We start from the raw sequence: 18,040 nt of genomic DNA, 5'->3' as shown, positions 1-18,040 counted from the left end.
CACCAAAAGGTGGTAGGTTTGATTCCCAGTCAGGGCACTTACCTAGGTTGTAAGTTCAATCCCTGGTTGGGGTACATGCAGGAGGCAACCGATCAATGTTCTCTCTCCCACTTCCTCTCTCTAAAAATAAAAAACAACAACACAACAGCTGAGATCGTACCGTATGTAAAAGAAACAATTTTGATAGAAAAGAATACAAATATTTTTAAAAAGACAACACACAGATGATGATAAAATATAGACTGCTGGTACACATTTATTCTTTTATTGCTAAACATCAAATGCCAGCAACTATGGTATCTTCAAGTTAAATCCTATGAATGAATTACAACACAGTCAAAAGATTTAGAGAAGAAAATCTCTGTGCACCATTAGTATATGGACATTCAATAAATACCATAGGACAAACTGATGACTGAGAGCTACATATCCATGAAGTACAAGTTTACAATTTACTATTAGAACAGACAATGACCTACAAGAGTGATTATCAAAAGGTCAAGTTTAACTGCATGTCTTTTCAAACTGAGATGCTGAAAGAAATATATACATTCTTTACAGATCGTAGGTGATTTTTTTAAATCCTCAAAAATGTAAACAATGCAGAGTAGGAACACTGAAAATAAAATTTCACTGAACAAAATGACAACACAAAAAGAACACTTTCTTCAAAGCCTCAAAATAATTCAATTTTTCTAATTGCTCTACAGAAATCAAAATGGATTATTTTCATAGAGATGATAATCTTCCAGGGACACACAGACCTTCCGAGTTATTTTTTATGTTAACATATATTTACAGTAAATAGTCAATAGTTTTTATAGCTTACTTAAATAGATACATGCTTCCCTAATCCATAAATAACACTAATTATCACCCATTCAACCATATTTATTAAGTATTTATGATGTCTCATGCACTGTGTCAGGGATGCAAAGAGGAGTATGACATGGTCCTTGCTCTAGAAGTGCCCACAATCAAGCTGAAGAGACAACATGTAACATTTCTTTCCTTTCTTACAGGATGAGGCCATTTGTATACAAATAGGACTGATCTGCGTAATACCCTAATAGAGTGGTTCCCAAATCCTGACCCTATGGAGCAACAGACCAAGGTGTTTAAAAGCTACAAGAAAATAATGTGGTTGGAGATTTTTTTCACCCAGAAAACAAAATTAATGGGAAGGATTTTTTCTATTAAAATTTTTCCTCAGTTTTTAAAAAGCTGACCTGCACATATACATTTTCATTAGTAAATCGCTTAGCTCACGTATTCGAATTAATTATGCAAGTATTTCATGGTATTCCCCAAGTTCTACCTGAACAGGTCTGAACATTACTCTGCTAACACACTTTGATCCTGAATGATTGCGTAACAAACAGAACAAATGCGTTTTTCCTAGGATAGACTAATAATTTGTATGGTTTTAGTAGTGCTAATAACTGATAACCTGGAGTCATTACTTAAATGTTAAAATCATACTCAATATATAATTTGTTTAAGAAGGCAGGCAAATGTGTAATACAATCTAAAGAGTTTGTTAAAAATGATTAAAAACTTTTAGTACCTGAACAGCAACTCATTAATCTGAAAAAGGTGAACCCCATGGAATACCTCACTTACTGAAGAAGTTAGATACATGTCTGTTAGTGTTCCTGAGTGTATGAGGAAAGGACATATTTGTCATCAAAGTACAGCATGCTCATACACTTCTGAACTAGGCGGGGCTTTTTCGGCACAAGAGTAGGTTCCCAGGCTCTGGCAAATCCACGTTGGTACTCATGTGAAGCCATTCTCACTGTGCTACCAAGTGTTCTGTGGACCCAGTGAGGTAGCTCGGGGGAAAGATGGAAGGCCAGGACTAGATCTTTTATTGCCCAACACAGAGAAACGTGGGAGCTGCTGGTGAGGACAGAGCATAGCTCAGAGCTTAAGGCAGTTGCTTCTCGAAGACAGGAACCTGGGAGTTAGGACTCAAATAGCCCCAGCAGCGTAAGAAAAAAGGTCTACCCTGGAAGGGTTCCAAGCTGTGAAGCTCTGCAGGTAATCAGGACCGCAGAGGTCCTGTGGTGTGGCTTGTGATCTGTCGAAAGACCCAGCTTAGTTCTGAGGTTCAACCCTAACTGCTCCAGCTCACGTGCTGCAAGTGGGAGACACTTCCTGCAGCTGATTCTAAATGTCAAGGCCAAGTGCTGCTGTGAGGGAATGGGGATACATTAGCAAAGAGGTAACTTGTGGGGCAAAACCTGTTTCAAGGTATTATAGACCCTACTTCTTACTTTGTCCAATTATTTGGCATCATTTGACAAAGATTTTCCCTTTTGGGTCAGTAGATTCTTTTATAAAACTTTATTAATTGTAATCAGACCTCAGTTATCAGAAGATAAAACAATACACCATTAAATTTTCAAACAAGACAAAGGACAAGTGGTATAGGCCGAGAAAATGCTCCCCCTTCCACTTGGCCAAAGTCTAGTCTCCTTCAAATATGGATTAATGATGGTTTTTCAAGAAGTTTCCCCCAACTAATTTTACCAAATTCTGTTCTCCTTTTAAACTACTGAGACAATACAAAGTCACACAAAACAGTTTAACAAGAATCTGCGCTTGTTGAGAAATTGTTCCACAAGCATCTGCAGATTGTAAGTTCAGTCTTTGAAACTAGGATGTAGTCAAGGACTATACCTTGCGTTTCTTCTGTTTATCCCCATCCTAGCATTTGGATACTCTGGCTATAGGAGGAGCTTAAAAGTTGTTGGCTAAAATGTAATTTTAAGGGAACACTTTATATTTCATACCAAGTACTGGTTTTCAGTATTGTATATTGTAACTCACAGATTCTGTCAGATGAGTGCCAACATTACCGTGCTGTAACCATCCAGAGCCCCAGAGTCACGTTGGCAGCCAAAAGTATACTGCCACCAAGCAAGATGAAAAATCCTATCAGATCTTTCACATCATTGTCTCCAATCACTGAGGTAAGAGTAGCATCCAGGAATGAGTTTAAAATCCACTGTCCATCCAAAGCAAAGCAGGGCACTGCATTAACAATAGCCAGAGCTCCTGAGAGAGAAATCAGGTACCTGGTTAAAATCAGTTAAGGAGCCGATTGTGAGGTCTGAGTGGAAATCCCATTTCCAGGATTCAGGAGAAGATACTTTACTAGGACTGGATTCGAGATGACAGGTGACTTCCCTCTTTTCTCTGAATCTGTGCCTACAAGTACAGGCCATTCCTTCTTGGGTCTCTACTATTTAAAACAAATAACATATTATTTCTAAGTTCAAAAACCTTGACTAGAAAACTAAAGGCCAACCATTTGTAAACTAAGATACTCTATAATGAACTCTAGGAAAGACTAAGTCTTTTTAATTTTATAATGATACAACAAGGAAAGGAATTTGGAAGAAATAAGAAATAAAATTATTTTTTGATCCGTATAAGTATTACCTTCCATTAGGAAACAAAGGTTTTGGCCCCTTGAACGCTATTTTACCATCATCTATAAGGTTATAGCATAAATATAACTATAATGTAAATATAACTCTGCAGTGGGGCCTTGACTTACGAGTGTCCCGACTAACGAGTTTTTCGAGATACGAGCCGTCTCTTGGCCTATTTTTTGCTTTGAGTTGCGAGCTAAAATTCGGGTTACGAGCCAGCTTCAGATACCCCACCGCTAGTTGGTGCAGCGAATGCCACAGTGAATGCCACAACATCAGCCCAGCATTACGTGTCTCACTCGTTCACTTTATGATTTGACATACGAGTAATTTGAGTTATGAGCTCCGTCACGGAACGAATTAAACTCGTAAGTCAAGGCCCCACTGTATTTTACTATCATCTATACATGTATAGTGCAAATCCCTGAGATAAATCTACAAGATACAATCTTGCCCTAACTGGTTTGGCTCAGTGGATAGAGCCTCGGTCTGCGGACTGAAGGGTCCCAGGTTTGATTCCGGTCAAGGGCATGTACCTTGATTGTGGGCACAACCCCAGTAAGGGTGTGCAGGAGGCAGCTGATCGATGTTTCTCTCTCATCGATGTTTCTAACTCTCTATCCCTTTCCCTTCCTCTCTGTAAAAAATAAAAAAAAAGATACAATCTTGATTGTACACATTTTTTAGTAACTGCTCATTTGTTTTCCATTTCATTGTTTCCCAAATCACTGAGGAAAGGAATTAAAAAAATTTGAAAGTGGCAAAAGGAAACCCTCCAAACTGTTCAGTTTATTCAAATTCTACATAATAATATTTTTTTTAAAAAAAGTTCACCTTGCCCTAACTGGTTTGGCTCAGTGGATAGAGCGTCGGCCTGCGGATTGAAAGGTCCCAGGTTCGATTATGGTCAAGGGCATGTACCTTGGTTGCAGGCACATCCCCAGTGGGAGGTGTGCAGGAGGCAGCTGATCGATGTCTCTCTCTCATCGATGTTTCTAACTCTATCCCTCTCCCTTCCTCTCTGTAAAAAAATCAATAAAATATATATTAAAAAAAAAAAGTTCACCTTGTATATGCAAACACAACATGCTAAAGAACACAAAAGATTTTTGTCCTCTGAATCCTATTTTAGTAGTGGAAACAAGTCTGCTCTCCCTTGTGTAGAGCTAACAGGCCCAGAAAAGGCAGAATTCATCACCTCACTAGTAACTGCAGTTTTCATCCTTTATAATTCAACTCTCAATTTGTATTCTGGGTTCTTTTCCTTTCGTGTCCTTAAACTTCTTCTTTCCCTTTCAATCTCTCTCCTCCCTCTGACTTCTTCCCTCCTAAGTTGATGTTTTTCAACTTAAAGTCTCTTTTTTAGTTGTTAGTAATTAATTGATATCTGTAAGGTTTATGAATGTTCTATTTAAGGTAAGAATGATCAAGTTCCACATAACACATTTTTAAAACATTTTCACACCAGAAAGGATACTTGACAAATGTCTCCACAACCACAGGCAGATCTATGCTTAGAAAGTTAAAACGTGGGATAAAACTGGTGATGCTCACTAAAAGAAAAAGAAAAGGAATAATTCATATTATTCATATAGATAAACAACAGCATTATAAATTTTACCATATAATAAAAAAATTGGGCTAGCCTATTAAATTGGTTGAGAAAGCCTTTTCCAAACATATGAGACAGGCTTTGTACCACATATGAAAACAATCAATTATTCTAAGAGCATCTAATAAAAATACTGGAATACAGAAAATCATTCCCCAATACCCACTTATATTTTGAGGTGAGAATAAGATAAAGTTAACTATATACCAAATATGAATACCAAACACAGACTGATTTAATAAATACAAAATTTACATCAAGAGTCCTTACCCTTTCAAAGAGGTATAACCTTAAAGTTACATTCACTACAACTATTAGGCTACTTAACCTTTTTGGTCTCGGTTTTTTCTTCATTGCTGAAAGAAGGATTAAGATGAGAGAATTTTTAAAGTCTCTTCCATTATGTGGATTCCAGAATCCTGTTTTTGTTCAAAATATTTAAAAACTTTCTTGTAATTAAGTAGAACCTACAGTATACACTTCTGCATTACCCTTAAAGGGGACCTTTTTTCATTTGTCGAGGATGTATTTAATATTTGTAATCTAGAGTCATTTAGTATAAAACTCAAAAATAAGAATGATTCAGGTTGTACCTCAGGATATGATTATGATGCAATGAGAGCCTTTTAAAGAGTAACATCAAACCCACATACCCATCAACTGATTAATGAATAAAGAAAATGTGCTATGCCCATACAATGGAATATTATTTGGCCATAAAAATGATGTACTGGAATAGGCTAGAACATAGATGAACCTTGAAAACATTATGCTAAGTGAAAGAAGCTGGTCACAAAATATTCCATTTATGTGAAACTCGAAGAACAGGCAAATTTATAGACACAGAAATTAGATTAGTCGTTGCCAAAGGCTGGGGGATATTGGGGAAAAATGAGGAGTGATTGCTTAATGGGAATAGGGTTCCTTTTTGAGGTGAAATTATTCTGGAACTAGATTTTTGGTGATGGTTGCACAATTCTGAATATATTAAAAACTACCAAATTGTATACTTTAAAAGCATGAATTGGCCTGGCCAGCATGGCTTAGTGGTTGAGCCTCCATCTATGAACCAGGAGGTCATGGTTCAATTTCTGGTCAGGGCACATGCCTGGGCTGCGGGCTCAACCCCCACAGTGTAGGAGGCAGCTGATCAATGTCTCTCTCTCTCTCTCTCTCTCTCAGCTGATCAATGATTCTCTCTCATCACTGGTGTTTCTCGCTCTCTCTCTCTCCCTTCCTCTCTAAAGTCAATAATAAAACAAATATTTTAAAAGCATGAATTGTATGGTATGTAAATTATATTTCAGCAAGTTATTTAAAAAAGGAATACTAAAAAGCTTAGACAACAAAATGAGTTAGACTATAGGATCTTCAGCCACATGGAGAAGCTCTATACTGTTCAAATAATTATGCTGTCTAGTTTCGAAATTATGTTCACATAAAATTCACGTGTCATGCACAAATTACTTTATTGTCATACCTCTATGATCCCTGGCATTCTCTGGGGTATGCTGCTCTTGTCACTACTTTTGGGAGCTTGGATAAAATTTAATAAACTTTCACATAATATCTAAGAGACCAGCTCTATGACTTGGGCATAAGTGGAAGAGAAGGAAAAATGTATTACTTTCCAAAGGCAGACATGGGATTCAGCTCCATCTTGCTTTTATAAATTCAGACTATTTTCCTACTGCCTAAATTTTATTTAATACTTAAGAATAAGTTAGCAACACCTGAAACTAATATAAAGTTGTATGTCAACTGTAACTGATAATTTTTTAAAATTAAAAATAAGAACAAGTTAACAAGACTTTGAAAAGTGAGCAAATTTATAACAAAAACTAATGCAGTATGGCATCTTAATGATTTTCTGAGGATCTACCACCATAATACTCACCTGTGTAGTGCAGGTGCAGAGGATGTCCCACGTACAACATATCGATTTGAGGTGGGTGTTTCACTTTTATTAAGCGGGTGTGAGTTTCCAAAGAAGGGATTATGCAGAAACTTGAACTTGAGCCTCTTTTACAGTCTTTATTGGTTCTACAAACTTGGGTGGCTTCAACTGCTTTCCGCGCAGGTAGACATGTATGCTACGAATAAAATATTAATTAGTCAATACTAAAAATGATTTATTAAAAAAAATCACCATGTTACAAGTCCTTCAATATCTTTAATGTCACCTAGCATATTAGGAAAGAGTTTCATGTAAAAAATGCCATTTATGTGCACCTACTATAAGTCAGATTCAAGTATTTTACTTTGTACAAATATGACATTACCACTATAAATTTTTAAAGATTCTCAGATGAAATGTGACACATGAAATGCAGAGATTTTAATAAAATGATACAAAGTAAAAGGGAGAGAAGTTTTCATAGATTCCATTTTAGCTCTATCTGCTTATTATATAATAATTATATCAGACAAGCAAGACAGCTTCAGAGACAACTTACCAAACGCTTATTAAAATTATTTCTGTAGGAAAAGCACACATCTGTGAGGCTTTGGTTGTTACAGCATTCGATTGAACCATCTAGCCGTTTGTATGCTGAAGAGAAATAGTTTATTAGAATCTGTTATATATAGAATTACATTTGTCATAAAAATTTTGCTTTCAAGACAACAACAGTAAGATGCATATGAATTCAGAAACAACTGGCTAATTCAGAGCTCAGCTTGATGGCTACTCACTGCAGAGTTTGGTTTTACATTACAAAAGATATATATTCAATCTGGAATCAAGAAGCAGCACTTAACTTAGGTTAGCTGTCTTCATATAAACTGACCCACTTGTAAAGCTGGAACCCCAGTCTCAGGGGGCTTTATAATAACTCCGGCTGGTCAAGTACAAACATTTAATGAGCCACTGTTAGCTGCCCTAATGCTACTGATCCAATATCACTACTGATCCCCTGCACGGTTGTGTTAGCAAACAAAGTGGGCCAAAGGATGCCCAAGAGACTCTCACCCCTAAGGAAATCTCTATTATATCACATACCTATCTCACCTCCAGGCTTACCTTGGGGCTTTCCTTCTGGAACCAGGGCAGCCCAATTTGACCCCACAGATGTGTACACATTTGCCTGCACACCAATAATCTAGTTACCATTTTTGAACAGTAACAGAAACTGTTTATTCCCACTATTCATTTATTGTTTTGAAGTTCTTTGGTAGACTGCTTCACTGGTATCTGGGGCAGAATAAGGAAGCTAAATCACTGACGCAGGTGGTATAAAAAGTATTTTCCATGTATTTATTTTGGAAGGTTCTCGGCATTCAACACATCAAACTTGTAAAGCATAAATTGATATATGGGAAGGACCAATTAAATTTAGAATCTTATATTCATACAGCCATATACTCAAATGGGCTGAAGACATTCAAGAACAAAGTTACTATAGTACTGCAAAAAAAGTACGCTTTCCAGTACAAATAAAATTTAAAAAAAGGTTTTCTATTACAAGAGTGTCTTCAGGAACACTGGCATGAAAATGTTAGTTGATATGCAATGTGATTTTATAAGGACACTGTATTTCAGCCAAAGGTTTTTGTTTGTTTTTAAATAGTTTTTTAAAACTAGATTATTTAAGAATGACATCTTGTACTGGCTACACTGGATCTTCCCTAACCACTGCTGATCTCTCTTCTTCTTGGTCAACACAAAGTAAAGAACAAAACAGGTGAAGCAAACTAATTAATGCATCTACTTCTCCTCTGCAATGGTTGGCTACATGGGCAGTTTTGTTTTCTTATCATAACTGGATATTGAAATCTGGGGTGACAAATCATATTTAAAATATGAAAGCAAACTGTGAATATGTGATGGCACTGACAAACCTGTGCCTACAATCACTCATCAGCACAATGATAAAGTATAAGGCAAAAAGTTATTAGAATTAAAAAAGAAATCAACACAAGCTAAAACCCTCAGTGTTCATTTTGATCAGTTGCCAGGTCCCACCAATATTTACCTCCTAATCATTTTTCTATCACCATCTGTTCCCACTTGAGTGTAGACTCCAATTCCTTCTCACCTCACCCATCTGAACAAAGTCCTAATGAGTCTTATTTGCTTATCATTTAGCTCGCATGTGCAAACCTGTCCTACATACCGAATGTTTCAAATTAACCTGCTAAGGTAGAACTACAAGAATGTGACTCTTCTAACGTAACATTTCCAAACACTCTGCACTGCTCCCAAATAAAGTCTAAATTTCATAGCCTAAAACTTAGACTTTCATTTTTTATCATCTTATCTCATACTATTCTCTTGCTGAACCAAATTCCTAGCAGGTCCTTGATCACCTTCTAGTCTTATGGTGCCATGGTTCATTTCTAGCTTGGCCTCCTGAAATTAAACTCACTGTTGAGGACCAACTCAGGACTGCTGTTATGAATTTTGCCCTTAACTTCTCAGTTAAGACTGACCACCATTGCTCCCACAACTCCCAATGTTTCTGGTCATTACTTACATTTAACCTTGTACTATAATAATGTAGGCATACTCTGTTTCTTTCCCTAGAACAGGGGTCCTCAAACTTTTTAAACAGGGGGCCAGTTCACTGTCCCTCAGACCTTTGGAGGGCCGGACTATAGTTAAAAAAACAAACAAACTATGAACAAATTCCTTTGCACACTGCACATATCTTATTTTGAAGTAAAAAAACAAAACGGGAACAAATACAATATTTGTATTTGCATGTGGCCCGTGGGTCGTAGTTTGAGGACCCCTGCCCAAGAAGCTCCTTGAGAAAAGGTTTCTCAGTAACTTATATAAGGTAGATAAGTCAATATGCATCAAACACTTAAATGATGTTCTATACCACTTGTCTTTGCTAGTAATTATTTTTTTAAATTTACATCTGATGCTTGATCACTCACTTTCCTTGGAGGATAGTATACACTATAGAATGAAAGTCAAGAATTTGATATTACTACAGAATGTGTTGATACAGCATGTGTGATAACCCAAATGCTGAAAGGGGGCAAGCAAATCCTATATAAAAAAAGCCCAGTGACTGAACGAGGGAACGACCAGAATGACTGGTCGACCAGTCGCTATGACGTGCACTGACCACCAGGGAGCAGACACTCAGTGCAGGAGCTGCCACAGTGTGCTGCCACAGTGGGAGCGCCACTCGGCTGACCAGGATGAATGGCCGCTCCTGCTGCTAACCCCGGCCCGATGGGCAGGAACCCAGGCTGCGATCATTGCCTCCTTGCCCCAGGCTCCTCCTCCTCGTTCCCTGCTGCCTCTGGGCTCGCAGAGCTGACCCTGGAGGCTGGCAGGCGAGTTTGTGGCCGCTGCAGGACTGAGGCCTACTCCACCTCCTCTCAGTGCTATTATCCCTGGGCCCCGCCCCGACCAGGTCCCCTAGAGAGGCGAGAGCTCGGGCTCCATGGAAGATGCCAGAACAGAGAGCAGCGCTCAGAGCGCAGGTCCACAGCTGCTTGGCTGACCTGGATGAGCGGTCCTCCCACAGCGGGCTGATCCCCACAGGCCACGCCCCCCACCAGTGCACAAATCCCAGGCACCAGGCCGTTAGTATCAAATAAATTAAGTGGATAGTGTGTGGAAAAAAACAGGAAGTGATGGGGACCGTAATGAATTAGAAAATATATATACCAGTGATGGCGAACCTTTTGAGCTCGGCGTGTCAGCATTTTGAAAAACCCTAACTTAACTCTGGTGCCGTGTCACGTATAGACATTTTTTGATATTTGCAACCATAGTAAAACAAAGATTTATATTTTTGATATTTATTTTATATATTTAAATGCCATTTAACACAGAAAAATCAACCAAAAAATGAGTTCGCGTCACCTCTGACACGCGTGTCATAGGTTCGCCATCACTGATATATACTATTCTAAGGGGTTAGCAGCCAGGCCACTCAACCTGGGGCCCAGACTTGATAGTTCCTTCATTTTATTCCAAGAGGAATCAGAAATCTGGACCTTCATGTGAACCCTCTTGAATTTTAAATATTAGCAGCCACTTAAAATTTTTATAAATACATTGCAAGCCAAACCAAATACATGTGCCAAGGCTGGATTTGGCCTCTAGTCTACCACCAATTTTCAACCTCTAGGTAATGGCTGATTCTTATGGTGATTTTTCCAACCAAAACATGAATCCATGGCTGTGGCTATTCTGACAAGATTAAGTATCTCCTGACATGCAGGGTTTTCCACTAAAAAGTTAAATATTTTGTTACCAGATGAGAAGTAAACTTGATATTTTTGTTTATCAACTTTTAAAAAGTTGTGGGTCTAAAATATTTTAGAATCTTTTCTACTGGATCATATTAAAGAACAAGTTGCTGAACCAATTTCTGGAACTCAATTCTTAACCTATAAAGTGGAGACGCCATAGAAAACTTCCACATTAAGTTACTTCTATTAATCATGAGAAGCCAATCCAATTCTGCTTTGGAAAGAACATTCAAGACTGCAAAGGGAGGTCCTAGACTTAGAGGCATTTATGGGTTCAATTTAACTTGAGTTAAAGATTAGAATTATTCCATATATCTCCCCAGTCTGGGAGACAATTAGGAAAATTTAAGACCAGATTAGTTTCATAATTTCACTATATGGAGAACCTGCATATTCTGAATGTACCCTAAGATGGGGCTTAAGATAGTCTTAGACATCTCCTAGTCTTCAAAGGGTAGTCTAGACCAGAGGTGATTTTGGAATAAGGTTGGAGAGAAACTTTTTCAATCTATAGTTCACAGTTCCTACTACTACTTTCTATATCACTAAAAGGAACTGAACAATTTTCTTACCCTAGTTCATTAAACACATAAATGTAGTTAGAGCTCCAACACAAGGAGAAGAAAGTTTATTTATTCTTAGTTCTACAGCATCACCTAGTAATAAGTAGTTTAAAAATTATTTATAACACACATGCTCTCTTCAATTTAGGATAGCAAAGAAATCTTAGATTATTACTTGATGTTCATAATGGGAAAACAGACACCTTTCCCCCCCCCTCAAACATTATAGAAGATTTGGGCCTAAAAACAATCTGGGTATTTAAAACATGTGGAAAAGATCCCTGCAGTTTTCCATTTATTATCTTAAAGATATGTAAGAGAATAATATTCCTGTTGCCAGGCAGTTATGGGCATACACCCTCACTTCTTCTGAACAGGAATATAGGTTATTCAAGGGGAATGTCTGAGTCTGGGCTCACAGCTTCATTTTAGGAAGCAGTTGCCTTCAGTATTCAGTATCATTCTCCTTAAAATGCATTTCAAATGCTGGACTTGCTGAGTATAGTCTTTCTTACTCAAGATAGTGCTTTTAGAAAATAAAATAAAAAAATTTTGCTTTATGCGTATGTGATATAGAGTGTCCTCTCAAACTAAAGAGAGGAAAATAGCCCCCGCCCCAAAAGAGCCAGACTAGTTCTTGTCTGTAACTTTAGTTCCATTCAACTCACTAAGTGGCATATGAACATCCAGCACTATTAAAAGCAAAGGCTTAAATGTGAAAGGAGGGAAAGTTTTTGTTTTCTGTTCCGACTGCAAATAAACCAGAGATCTATTACAGGTGCAAAGAACTCTAAGCCCTCACCCACTGTCCTTTTTTGGACCTCCAGGCAAGGCCATTCAGTCTCCAAGGAGTGTCTGGAATAAACTCCTTAGGCTTACCTCATGCATCAAGGGCAGAGGTAAAATTAACCAGCCTTGGCTCTGTTGGTGACATTCATAGTTCAGCAGGTTAATGTTTAAAAATAAAAAAGAAAGGATTAACAGAAAAAAAAGGTCTCAACAATTTAATAAAATATACAGTGATTTCAGGCAGATTAACCACATTTTTTTTAATCTGTAAAAAAAGCTGTTAGTATTTTAAGGAGAATATCTAGTCTACTTAATATCTTAGGGAATATCTTCATAATTTTAATAATATACCAGGGAAAGTCAGGATATGAAATAAGGTGACAGAAATGATTGGTTGGGACAACTTACGAGCACTCAGAGTCACATCTTTCCAAGGTGCCTTTATCATTTTGAAAGTAATATAAATTCCTAGAATTTTAATTGTGTATACTGAATTCCATTCTAAATTGAACATGAGTCACTTTTAGATTATTGGCTACTATGTATTAGCATATTTGGTTCTAGCACTCCCCTGCATTCATAATAAAAGATAACAAAGGTGTCAAGATACATGTAAAATACTATCAATCTATAGCTTTCTTAAATATCCACAGCCCGGGTGCTCAAGTCTGCCATTAAAATTAATCTAGGGGAGCGGGCTGGAAGAGGTTAATGGGGGGAAAAGGAGGACCTATGTCGTATTTTCAACAATAAAGATTTTAAAAAATTTAGTATATACTTTAAATTACACTTACAGCCCTAACCCATTTGGCTCAGTGGATAGAGCGTCAGCCTGCGGATTGAAGGGTCCCAGGTTCGATTCCGGTCAAGGCATGTGCCTTGGTTGCGGGCACATCCCCAGTTGGAAGTGTGCAGGAGGCAGCTGATTGATGTTTCTCTCTCGTCGATGTTTCTGGCTGTCTATCCCTCTCCCTTCCTCTCTGTGAAAAATCAATAAAATATATTTAAAAAAAATAAATTACACTTACAGTCATTAAGATTCCTGTAAACTGGCTAAGTATATATATATACTCTCAATTTAAAAATGGTTAAAAAGAGGTACAAGTTTATCAGATATAATCATAATGTAAAATCAATATGCATAGTGTACTGCAGCAACTCCTAAGGAGATGAAATTGATATTGAAGAATTATTTTGGGACTGATTTTTTTATTAGTATGGAAGAGTAATGCCTGCCTTAGGTTTTTAAAGAAATACTTCAAGAATATAGCACATGACTCATAATAGTGAAATATTCTAAAATTTAATAAGGAAAGAGTTTCAGAGTATTTCAAGGAAAATTTTCATTTACATTCTGACAAGAAAAGGACAAAACCTCAAACATCTGGAATGCAGATATCTTAAATAAAAAAATTCTATTGGAGAGAACTTTATTTGTCCACTGTGTCATTTTGGCTCTTGTAATTCAATGTAGAGTATACCAAATTTAGAAAAATTGGAGGAAAATGATAAAGTACTTCAGAAGTAAGAAATAATGGATTATTTTTCTTAGAGAAGAACACATTGTGGGTTACATACCAACCTTCTGTCAACTGAAAATTTGGGAAGATGGTAAGTGGCTCTTGAGAATAGGAAAAATTGACAAATATTTCAACCTTAAAGAATCAGGTTAGCCTACTGAACAATCAACATAACCACGAGGGAGACAAGCAGACACTGTTTGCCTCTACAGGATGCGACAGGAAGTAATGAGTGCTACCTAGGAGTATTTTTGCCCCTCACCCCCATGGATCCTGATTATAATCAAGCCTCTAAAGGAAATATGGGGGACATCTGGATATATTAATGACATCATAAGGATAAGATATAACCAGACAAATTCAGAATATGGGAAATTCAACAAAACAAATGACTCCACTTTCTTCAACAAATATTAAAAAAAAAAAAAGCCAGGAAGAATTGTTACAATTTAAAAGACATACCATCCAACTGAAACAAACCAACTATAAAAAAATGGTTATGGAAAAAAACCTAACAGGGAAAACCAACTAGATATTAGGAATTATTGTTAATTTTGTTAGGTATGATACTAGTACTCTGGTCATGTTTAAAAAGTCACCATCTGCCGAAACCGGTTTGGCTCAGTGGATAGAGCGTCGGCTTGCGGACTGAAAGGTCCCAGGTTCGATTCCGGTCAAGGGCATGTACCTAGGTTGCGGGCACATCCCCAGTAGGAGATGTGCAGGAGGCAGCTGATCGATGTTTCTCTCTCATCGATGTTTCTAACTCTCTATCTCTCTCCCTTCCTCTCTGTAAAAAATCAATAAAATATATTTTAAAAAAAAGTCACCATCTGTTAAAACATGATAAAGCTTATGGATGAAATGATAGGATGCCTAGGATGTACTTTAAATATTCCCCACAAAAGTGAGGTGATTGAATAAAGAAAACTGACAAAATGTTGATAATTGCTGAAGCTCAAAGAAGGATGTATGAGTTACTTTATACTACTCTCTTGATTTTTATGAATGCTTGAAAAAATTTTACAATAAGAAGTTATTTAAAATGGGTTATACATGCAAAATTATATTAAAACTTTAAAAATCAGTTCTTACTGCTTTGCCATTGTTGCACACAGCACTTTAGTAAAGTTATTCTTGATTATTAATCACCAGAGGCCAGGTGCATGAAATTCGTGCACTGGGGGGAGGAGGTGTCCCTCAGCTTGGCCTGCACCCTCTCCAACCTGGGACCCCTCAGGGTATGTCTGACTGCCTGCGGGATCGGGCCTAAACTGGCAGTCGGACATCCCTCTCACAATCTGGTACTGCTGGCTCCCAACTGCTCGCCTGCCTGCCTGATTGCCCCTAACCTCTTCTGCCTGCCAGTCTGATCACCCTCTAACTGCTCCTGTGCCAGCCTGATTAATGCCTAACTGCTCCCCTGCCGGCTCTATTGCCCCCAACTGCCCTCCCCAGCCGGCCTGACGGAGCCTGCGATCGGAAGGCCTGGGCAAGGGTGGAGCCAGCGATCGGAGGGAGATGGGGGGCCCCTGCCCAGGCCCTGAGGCTGTAGGTCTGGGCAGGGGCCGAGCCGGCGATCGGAGGGAGCCTTGGCCAGAGGCTTTAGGCCTGGGCAGGGGCCGAGCCGGTGATCGGTGTGAACTACAGAGAAAACACCTTTTCTGACCACTCATTGGCAAAGCTCCCTGTATGCCACTGGTAATATTCTTAGTAACTTGGGTAATAAGAATCCAAAGAGGTGATCTAGGGTTTTTCCACCTCACTCCTGGAGAAAAAAAATGAAGGTCCGCTGCTGAAGGGCTAAGAAATGTCATACCCTGCCCTAGCTGGTTTGGCTCAGTGGATAATGCCTTGCCTGCTGACCGCAGGGTCTGGGTTCAATTCTGACCAAGGGCATGTACCTAGGTTGAAAGCTCCTCCCTGGCTGGGGCCCAGGTCAGGGCTCATGCAGGAGGCAACCAATCAAAGTGTCCCTCTCACTTTGATGTTTCTGTCTTTCCCTTTCTCTTCTACATTCTCTAAAAATCAATGGAAACATATCCTCAGGTGAGGATAAAAAAAATAATAAAGAAATGTCATATCCTATGAAAGACACATCTTGAAAATGCCTAAAGAAAGTTGTCATTTTTTCATGGTGAAGGGACTGGAGTCCGTGTTGATGAAAACACCTTGGTGGCTGTGGTGACTGGCAGTGGCTGCAGCAGCGGGGTGATGGGGTTGGTGCCTTCCCCTGATCAGCCCGGTCGCCTCCCACAAAGGGAGGCCAGACGGCGGCTTAGGCTCACTCCCCAAGGGGAGCAGGGAGCGGGCCTAAGCCATCAGTAGGACATCCCCTGAGGGCTCCCAGTATGTGAGAGGGGGCAGTCTGGGCTGAGGGACCCCTCCCTCAGTGCACAAATTTCATGCACCGGGCCCCTAGTTTTATATAAAGAGTTGGGAGACTGATTTTTCAGAGCTGAAAGAACTCAAAATAAATTTGGCAGCTCCTGAGAAGAAACTTGCTTCACCCTGCCACCTGCTACACGGAACAACAGATCTGACTTCAGGGGATATTTTCGGAAGCCAAGATTACTTCCTTTGGATGCCTGCCACATAAAATAACTCTACCCCAAATAGCTTTGGATATGCCATCGTCCATACAGTACAGGGATATTTAATTACTGGAATTTAGTTAATTGGTCATGGTTGAGCTGGAATGCTGACTTAACCCAAGTTTTTTCCTTTAAAGAGTTTATTTAGAAAGTATCATAGTATAAACAAATTGATTGCAAAGAACACACATTTAGCTATCTTAAGGGAGCCTAGGCCTACTGTTGCTTATTTCTAAAGGTGATAGTAAAAATGGCATGAATTATAAGGATGCTAGCATTGATGGTAGGTAGCATGGCCTATTTTTTGCTCTGACTCAGCCCTGCCTACTTCCTTCTTTGGTTTTTAGGTTAAGTTAATCCCACTTTTTTTTGGCAGAGAAGTTTTATTTATCACATATGTTAATACTGTATTTACAGCCATAGCTGGTTTGGCTCAGTGGATAGAGCGTCAGCCTGTGGACTGAAGGGTGCAGGTTTGATTCCAGACAAGGGCACATTCCAGGGTTTCCAGCTTGATCCCCAGTGTGGGGTGTGCAGGAGGCAGCCGATCAATGATTCTCTCTCATCATTGATGTTTCTGTCTCTCTCTCCCTCTCCCTTCCTCTCTGAAATCAATAAAAAATATTAAAAAAAAATACTGTATTTACCGCAGAACAGTCACATAAAAGAGCAGGCAGCAGGCTAGCATCTAGCACACAGTAGTTGTTTAGTAAGGACTTGTCACTGCTTCTCAAATGCCAACTTTTGGTACAGTAAACTGACTGACTTTTTATGTAGATGCCTGCCTATTTTGGATATCACACTACACTTTGAACAATTAAGGATTTTATTCCATTTTTGTTGTTTTTGTGACTTGTCTATGAGTTAATAGAATAGTCAAAACAAGCCTTGACCATTTTTTGGTGTTTTTTTTCCCCTCTCCCTAGTTATCTTTAGAGGTTAGGTGTAGGCCCCCTCCCCCCACAACAGAATAGTATTCTTATTAGAAGTTCCTAAGACAATTCCAGCATGCAAGAGCAATGGGACATAGCTGGAAGAAGATAAAAGGTAGCCATCACCTAAGGGTAATATATTCTATGGCTGTTGTACCTAGCACCCTGAGACAGACCGGGCCCTCTGTTGCCCTCTCCATTAAGCCCATTAACAGGCAGGATCCTCATTTGCTTCACAATAGTGCTTTTACCAGATTCTCCCGCACCCAGCAGCAGTAGACTTGCTTGTTCTGCAGTTGCTTCTAGATCTTTTTATTGGCCTTCTCCTTGATGCGTTGGTCCTTGGTCTTACTGTTTCTGAGACAGCC

General features: G+C 38.8%; 1 protein-coding gene across 1 annotated transcript in view; it reads right to left on the bottom strand.

Moving 5' to 3' along the window:
• Window positions 1-225: 225 nt before the first annotated feature.
• The window catches only part of MBTPS2 (membrane-bound transcription factor peptidase, site 2), a 55,097-nt gene continuing 37,282 nt past the window's right edge, over window positions 226-18,040 (bottom strand). The window contains exons 8-11 of the mRNA XM_005870973.2: window positions 7,512-7,606; window positions 6,953-7,148; window positions 4,921-4,996; window positions 226-3,083 (exon numbers count right to left, since the gene is read on the bottom strand). Coding sequence (XP_005871035.2) covers window positions 2,861-3,083; window positions 4,921-4,996; window positions 6,953-7,148; window positions 7,512-7,606 — 590 coding nt within the window. The 3' untranslated portion in view covers window positions 226-2,860. The remainder of the gene's footprint in view (window positions 3,084-4,920; window positions 4,997-6,952; window positions 7,149-7,511; window positions 7,607-18,040) is intronic.

Source organism: Myotis brandtii, unplaced genomic scaffold (assembly GCF_000412655.1).
Source record: "Myotis brandtii unplaced genomic scaffold, ASM41265v1 scaffold326, whole genome shotgun sequence".
NCBI lineage: Eukaryota > Metazoa > Chordata > Mammalia > Chiroptera > Vespertilionidae > Myotis > Myotis brandtii.
The sequence above is the reverse complement of the archived record's forward strand: the minus strand, read 5'-3'. Positions and strand labels throughout refer to the sequence as shown.